This window comes from Aplysia californica, unplaced genomic scaffold, assembly GCF_000002075.1.
Source record: "Aplysia californica isolate F4 #8 unplaced genomic scaffold, AplCal3.0 scaffold00165, whole genome shotgun sequence".
NCBI classification, from domain to species: domain Eukaryota; kingdom Metazoa; phylum Mollusca; class Gastropoda; order Aplysiida; family Aplysiidae; genus Aplysia; species Aplysia californica.
In genome coordinates, this window is record NW_004797435.1 from 623,500 (window position 1) to 636,572 (window position 13,073).

Consider the following 13,073-nt stretch of genomic DNA (forward strand, 5'->3'; position numbering starts at 1 on the left):
CTCTCTTTGAGCCATCCTCAAAATCTGGTGGCGCCCTCTTTGAAAAAGCACAACCTTTGCGAACAGTTACCCTACTTGTGTGAAAAAAATCAAAGTGAATCTAACAAGTTTTTGAATAAATTAGCATTCAAATTCCGGAAGAAAGTTTTTTTTAAATGGTTATGCTGACAAAAAAAAACCTCTTCTGGTGGAAGAAGCAACTGTTCTCTTCCTTTAATTGACTTTAGAATGAGAGCCGAGAGGTCATTAAAATTTATTTTTTTAAAACTTCGCACTGAACGAACCCGAACAGCTGATGAACAGCAGTCGATCTGCGCACCCAAGGGGGTGCTATTCCTAGTCTTCTTCTGGAGAAACGAAAGAGAGCTTCAAAACAAAGACTGCAGCGCCATCTGAAGCAATGAGCAGACTTCCACGGACACTTTTTTGGCTGAGTGAACCATCTTGTTATGTACTATCTTTGACTTAATGTTGCAAATAAATCTGTAGCGGTATATTTTCACATCCTTTACGATAAGTTGTGTACAACTGATGAAAACAGAATACAAAGGAGGAAAAAAAGGATTTTTTAATGCAAATCTGATAGGGGTTCGACAGAAAAAAAATTTAAAAACAGGAGGGCTCCCATTTTATCGAAGTACTTGTGAGGTCTGGAAAAATTTTGGTTCAGGGCAGGAAGAGATGAATACTTCAAACCCATTTTACTGGCAAATGTGACTTTGCACGATGTGCATGCTTCTGTAAGACATATGTTTAAAACTAATTCAGAAAATATGTCAGTTCTTTTCGAGTTTTCTATTTGAACTATTAAGAGCTTCATCTTATTAATGATGTAGTTCAGCCCCTGAGAAACTGACCTTTTGTTGCCACCTTCCTGTAATATGTCAAAGCCGTCTCACACTTGGACTCAACACCAACTCCTGCATAGTATCTGTAGCCCTGTGGACCACAACCGAAAAACAGTTTATGTACAGTTTATGGAGTACAAAAGATGTACAAACGTCACCTGGAAAACTTGAACCCTTTATTCATAAAAAGTCTAAAATGACAAGCATTTCGATATACTGTCACTGTCCCAGGAACAAGGCTTACTCTAATTTCTTTACGTGCTCTGTAAAGCAGGGTATAACAAAGTTACCCATATTTCTTATGACACTGATGATATGTACCTTGCTTGACTTTGCCTCCAAAAAAACCCCTACTTTGACAAGAGCATAAAGCTAAGCAATCTAGGTAAAGTTCCAAATTTATCTCTTATAACAAATGTAACAGTTTCTTAAAAAAGTAACAACTTTATAATTTCAGTTCACATTCACACCTTTCCATGACAATACTAAAGCAAGTATCCATATCAACCTACCAGAGACATCTGTGCCAGAGGGTCTCCTCCCAGAGCTCCAAATGTTGAATAAATTAAAGCCTGGAGACAGCACATGGGGAGAAATGTAAATTGCACATTTCATGTACTTTTCACATCCATCCACAAAATCAACACATGAGGAGAGAAGCAGGCCATTTACCTCCTCCAACAAAATACCATGATGTCATCATGTTTGGTTAAAATGCAACTAACAGTTAATGTTATCACTATTTGAAACCTCAAGTTTCAAGTAGCAAGAATCATCTAAAATTATAATCAAAAGAATTTCAGAATTTAAAAAATCTCAGTTCAATGTTAAATACAAAAGGAAAATTATTTTTTAGAGCAAAACACTACGCATTTCATTGATACATACTCTTGTATCACTTGTACAAAAACGCCAGCATTTACCTTTGCTTGACTTGAATTGTAGTGAAATCCGGCACTGCACATGAAAGACAACCCCTGGTCACGAGAGAAAAGAACAGTCCAAAAGATTACTCACTTGATACAAAAGTCAAGTGTGACGTAAGAAAAACATACTGAGGGACATAACATTTTATTTGAAAACTTCTTCTGAGTTATGTCTCGTACAGTGTGTGGAAACATCTGAGATTTATCAGCTGAACAGAGAAATCAATACACCATTTTACCCTGAAATCTCACTGGTGATTCTGGCACACAGATTCCCCAACCTTACCTTATGGGAACCCATCGTGACTAATTGTACCATTCAAAGAAGAAAAAGACATGACATAACTAACTGGGCACAAAGTCCCTCAAGTAAATGATTTTTATTATAAGTACCGATGGAAAAAGGATGAAACTCTTTGAAGACATTCATCAACAATACAGTACGAACAGAATGAACATCACCAGCAACGCCATGAGAATCATGTGGTCACTGCCACCATATTTCCCTCTGAATGCACGTTAACAGCCTACAAAAAAAACATTTTACATAGACTAGAAAACTAAAAATATGGACAAGTAGCCATCTTCTCTGGTTCATAGTTTAATAACAGATGGAGAAATTCAATGAAAATAAGAAATGGTGGCAAATATTTTGATATTGTTTAAAGTTTCACCTAGACCTACTACCTCAGTAGAATTAAAATGGCCAACAACACCAGAGAGAATGACTGGCTTACCATCTGGGCTTTGGGTGACCCCAGGTCTGCTAACTCATCAAACAGCTCAGAGGCTCGTGTCACATTCTGAGGTAGATAATCTCCAAACAAATGGGCGAAGGCTACATACTCCTTTGCTTTCTTGTGGTCCATCTCTGATGCCCGCAGAAAATTAAGGTAAGCCCTGGAAGGAAGTTTTAGGAAGATTTCTCTAAAATTTAAAGCAACTAAACTCTTTGAACATGCAATTTTGAGCATATTTACGGAGAATTTTACTTTTTTTTTTGGGTGGGGGAAGGAGGGATATTTTAGTTTAAGTAAGGTTTTACTGCGCTTGCAACTGCACAAGGTCATATGAGTGCCAAGGGGTGGATGTCAACAGAGAAGTGCAAACGGGAAATCATGCTTACTCTGCTCACTTCTCTAGCCTCAACAGCACAAAACTTTGATTATCAAGGCACTCCGGACATAGCAGTTCACAAGACAATGACAAACATACAAATGAAGTAGAGGAAAATGACGATAGTAAGGACGAAGAAAGAAAAAGCAGAAGTTCCCCCTACGTTGTTCTGGCACAACATAAGCATGACATTGATAAATCAGCCCATTTACAATTCTGCTGTGTATAAGAACATATAAATATCCCCCCTTTGGGAATGGCCTAAAGACAACTTCAGTCTGTAAAACTGCCCTGGGAGGGGGAGGGGATATTTTTACTTGTCGATAAGGCCTTCTCTGTAAACCACTCAGGATGTATAGGAATATATTCATGTCATACATTAAATCAAAGTTAAATGTACGCAGGAACTGAAAGTATAGGAATCATGAATGTATGACTTATCTTTGTTGACTAAAATGTTAGGAAAAAATAATGGAGGAGACAAGGAAAAAAACTGATGAACGCTGACATTGTTCTTCAATGGTTGTGGGATTTCTCAACTAAGGCTGAGAGTGTTGTTCTGTGTTTAAAGAGTTAAAGAGACAGCATTGAATCTACAGAACATCAGTGCCACTCACACATTCATAGATTATCAAAATTGTACAATACATTAACATCCTAAATCTTACAAGACACTAAAAGAGAAAATTACTTTGGACTTACTCTTTGTATTCTTTGTAGTAAGTGGCATTGATCAGCTTTTCTCCAGCTTGAAAGAGTTTCTCAGCTGAAAATAAAATATGAAAAAAAGAAACAATGCAGGAATTTCTCAGCTTAAAATAGCACATAAACATGTATAGAAATTATCCTGAAGCCATCAATCAATAAATATTGGGGTCTCCCTTGGGCCAGAGTTCATGTATTCCTAAAAAATTATTGGTTGCCTTTAAATTTTTTTTTTTCAATGAAACGATTATTTTTTCCCCTAAATTTAAACAAGACACATTATCTATTTCTTTTATGAAGTTCAAATGTTTGTAGTTATATGCGTTACTGCAAAAAACTAGAGCTGCTAAAATTTAAAACAATATTCATTGTGGACTACTAATTTTATCAAGGCAAACTCTTCACAACCCCAGCAAAAAAAATAAAAATTTTATGATCAAAGGTTATGAGCATGACATACCCTCAATCTGTTCTGGAGTCATTTCTTTTCCATCATAAAGCAATGGAGTTTCTTCATTTTCACCCGTTGAGGAGTCATCTGCTTCTTCCTCCAGTTCCTTCTCAGAAACAATTGGTGGCACAACACTTCCAGGAACTTGTCTCATTTCCATTTGTCCAGCCTCAGCACCTCTTGCACCCTTACCCTCATCTGTTTCAGCCATTGAGGAAGGCACAGCACCCATGCCTAGCGGAGGCTGAGGGTTAAAATCATTAAGAGAACCCTTCACAGAGTCATCACTCTTTGTTTCTTCCCCTCGATTCAGCTCACGACTTTTCAATGGGTTGATCTCCGTGGGACCTTGAAGTCCTGAGTCTCCCTCAGCTGGCTGTCTATCTCTACCTTCCTCAGAGTTCTGGAAAGGGCTATGTCTTTGTTTCTCAGACAAAAGCACTTCCTGCTCAGAATCATAGGGTTGATGAACCCCTTGAGGTAACTGGGTATCTTTAACAGGGACAGGCTGACGTATAGGTTCTATGGAAGGTTCAGGATTCTCTTGCTCCATGTTGATAGAGCTGTCGTGGAGAGGTGCTTTAAACTGTTGTTTTTGCTGCTCTATCTCTTCCTGCTGTAGTTTTAAATTCAGCTGTTGCTGTTCTCTCTGTAGCTGCTGTTCATGAAGCAGCTGTTCTCTCACTGCCTGACGCCTCCTTTCCTGTTCATGTATTTCCTGCTGGTGCTCCTGCTGTTGTGGCTGTTGTGGGTTGAAATGTTGCTGTTGGCGTTGCAGCTGTTGGCGTTGCTGTTGTTGTTCATGGGTAGGCGGTGGCGGTTTTCCCTGACCCTGAAGAGGAGGTTGTGGCTTTGGTTGGGGCTGAGCAGCCTGCTCTTCCACTGTCTTTGATTTTTGTGATGCTGTCTGCCCCTGGTCTCTCAATCCACCTGCTAAAAACAGGACTTACAGTAATTCCAAACACCCAAGAAGGAAAAAAGAAAAGTCATTTGCTGTATATCTCATCTAATATATAAGCATTCATTCAGAGAAAATATACATTTTGAAAGAAATTCGTTGTTATAGCACATTTAAGAGAACATTTGAAAAGTCAACTTTTTAATAAAAATCAAAAGAAAAGAATTGTGGTAAAATCTAAAACCAGATGAAAAAATTATCTCATGAAAACACGGCAGTTACAGGGCTGCCCACTCACCAGCATATGTATTAGTAATCAACAAATAAAGAATTAGTAATCTGACTTAAAAATTCGTAAAATGGCCATTGATCATCTTCCTTTGAGTGTCAAGGACAGGGATCGCAGTCAAGTATAAATGTAATATTATCACATGCAGGATGAAAAAAAGGGATTTTTGGGGCTTGTCATTAGCAACTTACAAAAAAAGGAAAGGCGGGATACTGCTTGAACAAATAAAATAAACTTTGGGAATTACAGAATTTGTCACAAGCCTTTGATCCTGATTGCGCATTACAACACACCATGCCACTTGCCCACACTTGCTAATTGTTTCACATTTCCAACAATGATCTTTGTATTATATTATTAAATTCTCTCATTGGCTAGACTCATTCCAAACACAAAAGGGAGGGAAGTTTCTAACACTTTGTCAACCTTATGCTTGTCTTACTCCTGGCTTTGGCATTTTGTAAGTCTAACGTTTTTCCGAGGGCAAAGTGGCAATGAGCGACTACAAGTACAAGGACTCAATGGAAAGAGGGTCCTGTTTAAGTTAGACAGTTGCATTAGACGTAGTGATGAGTGATGTAGATTGTCTGAGTCTGGTAGTTTTTCTCCTCTTATACACCTTGAAAGCTCGTAGTGGGTTGGAGCAACCGATAAAAAAAAAAAAAAAATCAGAATCAAGGGCATAACGATAGTTTTTTCGTCAAAGTGAATAAAAACCGTAAAGATTCTGCCAAATTCCTAATGGTGGACAGCCCTGCAATTAAATTCTGAATCAACTCATAATTCACAACATTAGATGATAATACAAAGTTCTTACCTTGACCTGTAACACAATTTGATAAGAAGAGGCATAATGCTGATATTAGCACAATCCTTTCCAAATGATGTGTTGCAAATTTTGAGACTTTCATCTTTGCTGATACCAAGTGCCTTCTCTTTCCTCTTCACTTCATTTGCTTTGTCTGAAATGCAAAATTAGAAATTGAAATAATATGTTTCTATATATCACACTTATAAAGTCACAAGAGTAAAATTTAATATCTTGTCCAGTACGCTACATTTACAATGATATGATAAAAATATTGCTATAAAAACAAAAAGGAAAGTCCTACTGGAAGTAGAATACAAATTTGTCTCCAATTCATAGTATGAGATTCAAAGTGTTCTGTCTGTGTTTTGCGGATGCTTCGAGTTCAAGTTTGTTCTATCTCCAACGCACAACAAGGTGAACCATGTTGTGAGACATTGTGGTAAAATCAGGCATTCCTCAAAATAATGTCAAAATCAAAGAAACCATCACTTTTCTGGGTGTTTTGCTGGCCACCTAAAAAAAATCTATAGATTTTACTGAAAAACTTTGGTAATTTTTCCCCTGACATCAGGGGAACCTCACCTCCTTCAATTGTTAATTTCTCGACTTCTATTCAAGATAGAAGATGGTATTTTATTCCACCAAAAGCAAGACAAATGACCAAGCTTTAACTCCCTGAAAATTCCTTTACAACAAATTTGTACAACAAATTTGATGTCAAATTATTTTTCGGCGATTGCCGCAAACAGGTCTCTTTAACTGGGAGCTAATTCATTAAATGAAGAACCATCAAAATAGGTTCACTTCTTAGGATTTGAGGACCAGTTTAGTGAGGTTACGTATGTCACTTAGTTTTCAAACCAAAACAGGGCCTCGGCATAGTGGGTTTACCCTACTTAGAGATAAAGCGTTAGATGATACCAATACCTCTATACAAGCTAAAAAATTCAGTGGTCCTGTGTTTCCGTAGCTGAAGTGCGTGCGCGTCAGCAGTCTACTTTTAGAACCATCAGAATTGCTCCGAAACAGAGGTATAGCTCTCATTTTAAACAATTATATAATAATATAGTCGGTAGCTCAAGACGTTTGTCCGATGAAACTTGAACAAACTGACCCACCTAACTTGAAAAGATAACCAGGAAACAAGACTTCCATTTTTCAATTAAAAATTTTTAAAATTTATGAGCATTTTTTCCATTAAGTTCTTTGATAAAAATAATTCTATTTGATAGTTTTAAAAACTATTGTGCAGCTAGAACTAGAAAGAGAAATTTAAGAGCAAAGCGTTAAAAAATTTCTCTGTAGATATTTTTTCCCTTTTCAATACATTCGTGGTAACAATATTATAGAGTCATGGTGTCTAGATCTAGTAGACCTAGGGGGCGCAACCACTCGTAATGACTTTTATAAACCTATGAGAGGGGGTTAATTTTTCATTTGCAACTAGAAAGCTTGTGTGTGCTATAAAAGACAAGGGTGTTATTTTCATTGTTGATCAACAAAAACCCATGGTATTCTCATGGTGAAAACACCTTCCTTGAAACCAATGCTGACCGCTGAGAACCTCCCCCCCCCCCCCCGTGAATGCTGGCTGAATGAAGAAGAAATCTAATAGGGAGATTAGAGTTAAACATATATGTTGATTTTCACAGATTATGAGTTAACTGAAAATGAAATATATACAGCAAGTGGCTATTCTCCAGCGTCGCAGCGGTAAATAGATCGATGGCTATTCTCCGGCGCCATGTATAGTTGCACATGTTGCTTCTCCACAGCTTTTCATCTCCCCTGTCGGCACATTGGCCTTACACAAACACCCGAGTCTGCATTTCTTCAGAATACTATTCAACATAGGTGGACACGTAGCCACTAGTTACTCAATGAAAGCTCCAGTGATGGAGGAAGGAAGAATTTCTGTATCAGACGTGACACTGACAGAGCACCAAAAGTGTCACCAACTCTCAGTCACAACCAGAAGTACAAAAAAGCACATCCGGCACCGAACTCAGTTGCAACAATAATGGCCATAACGTGCCGACAGGGGGGATGGAAAGCTGTGGAGAAGCGACATATGTGCAACTAGCATGTGACGCCGGAAAATAGGCATCGATCTATTGACCGGCGTGACGCCACAGAATAGCCACTTGATGAAATATATATCATTTATATACAGCTGCCAATACAACTATCAGAAATAACATCAGCAATGAGTTACTGCACTAGATCTATCTAGATCTAGTTTCAAGATCTAGGCCTAGATTTTATCTAGATATATCTAGATTTAGATCTAGATCTAATTTTGGTTAGATCTCTTAACTAATTTAATACTAGATCTAGATCGAATACTAGATTCTAGATCTACTAATTATGTTAATCTTGTCAGCGATTTTGTAGTTTCGTTCGTTAAAGTTAAAGTCAAGAGTAGGGCCCAGTAGGGGGGTTTCAGGGGGCTTGCCCCCCTGACCTAATAAAAATATGGAGGTGGAGGGGCATGCCCCCCGGAATTTTATCCCAATTTGATGTATTGCAGTTCGAAGTGACTATTCGGACTCGAGTCCGAATATGAAAAAATATATTCGGACTCTGATTCTTGTCCAGCATGACATCACTTCCGACCTCCTGTGACTCTTGACTCCGGCTTCCTGTCCTGCCTCACTCGTGACTCACCTCAGGCTGGGTAGAGACCGGGATCACTTCGGGCAAAATGGCGTTAAATTGTGCAGGAGCCGAGTTTTTATCTTATGATGAATTTGAGGCCGGCCTGAAAAGTTATAGCGCTTCTAATAAATGTTTATTTGTCGAAGCAATTAAAGATGGTTCTTTAGCGTGTGTCGGGGTCGGATGGGCGGCCTGCACACGTGTGGCTGTGGGTGCAGGTCGGGGAAGGGCACTATCGGTCTGGGCGTTGAACGTTGCATGTGAGTCAGTCTCCCCCCCCCCCCCCCCCCCCCGGCAACTGATCATTATTACAATAATAAGCTAATCTTGACGTAGATCTACGTAATGAATTGTGTGCTGGTCTATGGAATCAAAAGTTGCCGTATGCTCGGCTCTACACAGCAACACAACTTTTTCTTGGTAAACAATTGAGATAACACAGACTTGTGTATTTGAACGAATCGGTCTTTTTTTTTTACACAGCTCATAATATGCAGGTGCCAGGTGATCTGCTTATCTTCAATTTTACCTTTTTCTACAACAAAGAAAGTGGGAAACATGGGGGGTGGGGGGGGGGGGGGGTATCAATGAGGCGGCGGCATCGGATCGGCAGATAAGGTGTGGGTGAAACTAACAAATGGCGGAAAATTGGAAGCACAGAACGTTAGATCTATAGACTATAGAATGAAGACACTTTCTTTTTTCCGGACCTGTGTCCGAATAACATTTTTTCATATTCGGACTTGAGTCCGAAAATGAATTTTTTTTATTCGGACTCGAGTCCGAATATGAAAAAATGTTATTCGGATTCAAGTCCAAATAGGAAGTGGCTATTCTCACCCGGGGTGAGAATAGAAATACGATCGACCTCTCACCCCGGGTGAGACTTGCCACCGTAGGCTATTCTCACCCGGTGCAGGGTTGGTGATTTTTTATATTTTTTTCAAAAAAATATAAAAAAATCGATTTTTTAAATTTAAATCATGATTTTTTAAATTTAAATCAGATTTTTTTGATTTTTAAAAAAATGTCGACACAGTTTGGGATTTTTGGTTGCTAAAAGTATGTTCTTTTAGTGCAAAATGCATTGTCTTAATATAACTAATGATTAAATTAAGCAACCTCAAAAGAAAGCCTTAATCTGCTATATAATAGTATATATATAATATATATATATATCAGTGAATTATGGCTACAGACAAAAAATGAAGAAAATGTCAGTCTAAAAGGAAGGGGTGGGGGGGGGGGGGGGTAATTATGCTTACATAAACTTGCATTTTATTACAGTGTGTGTGTGTGTGCACATGCTTGTGTTTGTCTAAAAAGAAAAAGAAAATGTTAATTTCAATAATGAAAAAAAAAGTAAATTGAATGCTGTATTATTTTACAGTGACAGGGGGGGAAAGCAGACTTTTAAGCATGATTTTATTAGTCTACTAAACCTTATATACTGTTTTATAAAACCAAGGAAAGGAATTCTGAATATTTAAAGATGTAAAAACAGAATACATTTTTTAAAAGTGATTTAAATCACTGAGTTTTATTTTTTAAATCAAGTTGATTAAAATTTTTAAAAAATCAACTGATTTAAATCGACCTGATTTAAAATTAAATCAACCCAACCCTGATTTCAATTATGAAAAAAAAGTCAATTGAATACACTGTATTATTTTACAGTGACAGGGGGGAAAGCAGACTTTTAAGCATGATTATATTAGTCTACTAAACCTTATATGTTTAATAAAACCAAGGAAAGGAATTCTGAATGTTCAAATATGTAAAAACTGAATACATTTGTTAAAAAGTGATTTAAATCACTGATTTTTATTTTAAAAATCAATTTGTTTGAAATATTAAAAAAATCAACTGATTTAAATCAACCCAGCTCTGATTTCAATTATGGAAAAAAAAGTAAATTGAATACTGTATTATTTTACAGTGAAAGGTGGGAAAGCAGACTTTTAAACATGAATTATATTAGTCTACTTAACCTTATATCTGTTTTATGAAACCAAGGAAGGGAATTCTGAATGTTGAAATATGTAAAAACTGAATAAAAATAAAGTTTTTAAAAAGTGATTTAAATCACTGATTTTTATTTAAAAAATCAAGTTGATTTAAATAAAAAAAATCAACTGATTTAAATCAACCTGATTTAAATCAACCCAACCCTGACCCGGTGTGAAACAAGACCTGTTTTTCCTATTTTCGGAATACTTTCTATCGATGTGGATGATCAAATGGATAAAGGCAAAGAAAAGATTACGTTATAGCACAAAAGTAAGCAAATTTTATCGACTACAAAGATGCTATGGCTATTTCACTTTTCGAATCGAGCCGAACTACGGGGGTCGCCATTTTGTTTTGCCCGGAATTTCTCGCAAGATCTACTCCTCCCCTCTTCTCTCTCTCTTTCTGAATACTGTCTATCGGAGTGGACGATCAAGTTGACCAAAACAAAGTTAAAAAATTATGTTAACTCTTATCCTGCGTCTGTGCCCAGATGCGTATCTTATCAGCAACCGATTACGTCGGACTCGCCGGGCAGGCCGCCGGGGTCACTCAGTGTGTACTGTTGGTGTACAGCGCGCGCGCCGGGAAACGTGTGTTTTCGCCATGAATACCGCGGGAGTGTGTTAACTGATGATGAAAATAACGCTCTATCCTTCATAGCATTCTATTTATAAAGTGTTACAAACACATGAATAACCCCCTCTCACAAGCTGATAAGACATTACGAGTAGTTACGCCCATTTGAATAACCTTTCTGGACGCTCTTGTTGTTATGAATGACCTGAGGTTCGAAAAGGGATACTTTAGGTCAATTTCCGAAAGTTTTACACTCAAATTGTTCTTTGTACCTGCACAATGGTATTCAAAACTATTAAACAAGCTCATTTTTTATCAGGTAGTATCATTTCATACAAAATCAAGCTCATTTGAAAGATTTTGTATAGAAAAATGGAAGTCTTGTTTCCTGACTACCCTTTCGAGCTCCTCATGTGTAAGTGGGTCAATTTGTTCTATAATTTCATTGGACGGACATCTAGAGCTATCAATTTGGCATGTTTTGAATGAGACGTATGCCTCGATTACGAACGAACGCAGGTGGTTCTAGAAGAAGGCCACAAACGCACACAAACTCAAGCAGACTGACGCACACACACTTGACCTGCGTGAATGGGGATCCGACTCGGGACCCGAATGACACGTAAGAGGATGCGCGCTGCCCGTGCGCTGAGCCAGGAGCTACACTGACTCGGGACGAGAACGCAGGCGAGGTGCCGAAATAGGCTTATCGGGCTACATAAACCCGGCTCCCGCAGGATGAGGGTTAAAACACAAAAGTAAATTAATTTGGTCGTCTATAAAGATGCTACGGCTATTTAACTTTTCGAATCGAGCCGAACTACGCCGGTCGCCATTTTGTTTTGCCCGGAAGTTCTCGCGTTACTCCTCTCTCTCTCTCTTTCTCTCCACTGCCCACAGACAAAATTGTACGCTTTTAGTTTTAGTAGTAATGGAACGTTTGTTCACGGCACAGAATTCTACAATTTTTCTGTTATCACAGTGCAGAATTCTGTGGTTTAGGGTGAACGCAAAATTGATTGGCCTAGATCTAGGCTATAACGGTGAATGCGCAGCGGGTGAGAATAGCCAAAAGACTCGCCTGCACTATTCTCACCCGGGGTGAGAATAGAGGTGGCCGTCCGAATAATGACGGCCTTTGCAGTTAGGTTGCATCCCTGCTCTTTGTGTAGCCTATTTCAAATAGTATTTGGTCATCAAGACTTCTGGATTTCTTCTCTGGATGTTAACAAATGGATCGTGGACTTTAACAAACGGAACTACAAGATCTCCCTCTCGTCACTGTCACTCGACTGTTCAACAAAATCGTTCTCAGTGTAAGAACACTGTTGATCGTCTATATGGACTTCTAATTCATAGACTACAACTGAGTACTAGATTTCTAAGTCTAGGTAAGTTGACAAACAATGTTTTATCCTTGGCTTTCTCTAACACTGTGATGATACTCAATGATAGCGGTGACCTGAGCCCGAGTCAGTTTCAGTGACAGTAACTTCAGTACCCTACCAGTATTGCCAGTAACACTGATTTCATCATGTAATCTTCTGATTTCACATGTAAACAAGTCACAACATGGAGAAGCCTACCGTCTCAGTTCACCATCGCTTCTCAACAGACTCTGTCTTCAAAATAAAATATACCAAGGCTGATTTGCATCAAACATACACTGCCTGCAGTTTTTGGTAATAACTAGGCCTAGCCTACTACAACAGAGTACAACAAGGCATTGTTATTACCAGTCCTTATTTCATTGGTTAAAGAGAGTACTTCCGGTTTGATACT

At 38.2% G+C, this 13,073-nt stretch overlaps 1 protein-coding gene across 2 annotated transcripts in view; it reads right to left on the bottom strand.

Annotated features, from left to right (window-relative positions):
• Window positions 1-13,055, bottom strand: part of LOC101859404 (protein sel-1 homolog 1) — a 31,163-nt gene extending 18,108 nt beyond the window's left edge. The window contains exons 1-8 of one of the 2 annotated variants that reach the window (XM_005097852.3): window positions 12,878-13,055; window positions 6,051-6,195; window positions 4,056-4,976; window positions 3,593-3,656; window positions 2,512-2,674; window positions 1,772-1,825; window positions 1,361-1,420; window positions 858-939 (exon numbers count right to left, since the gene is read on the bottom strand). In XM_005097852.3, coding sequence (XP_005097909.1) covers window positions 858-939; window positions 1,361-1,420; window positions 1,772-1,825; window positions 2,512-2,674; window positions 3,593-3,656; window positions 4,056-4,976; window positions 6,051-6,144 — 1,438 coding nt within the window. In that variant the 5' untranslated portion in view covers window positions 6,145-6,195; window positions 12,878-13,055. Of the gene's footprint in view, window positions 1-857; window positions 940-1,360; window positions 1,421-1,771; window positions 1,826-2,511; window positions 2,675-3,592; window positions 3,657-4,055; window positions 4,980-6,050; window positions 6,196-12,877 lie in introns of both variants that reach the window. The other variant, XM_005097851.3, reaches the window with a different exon arrangement.
• Between the last annotated feature and the right edge of the window lie 18 nt (window positions 13,056-13,073).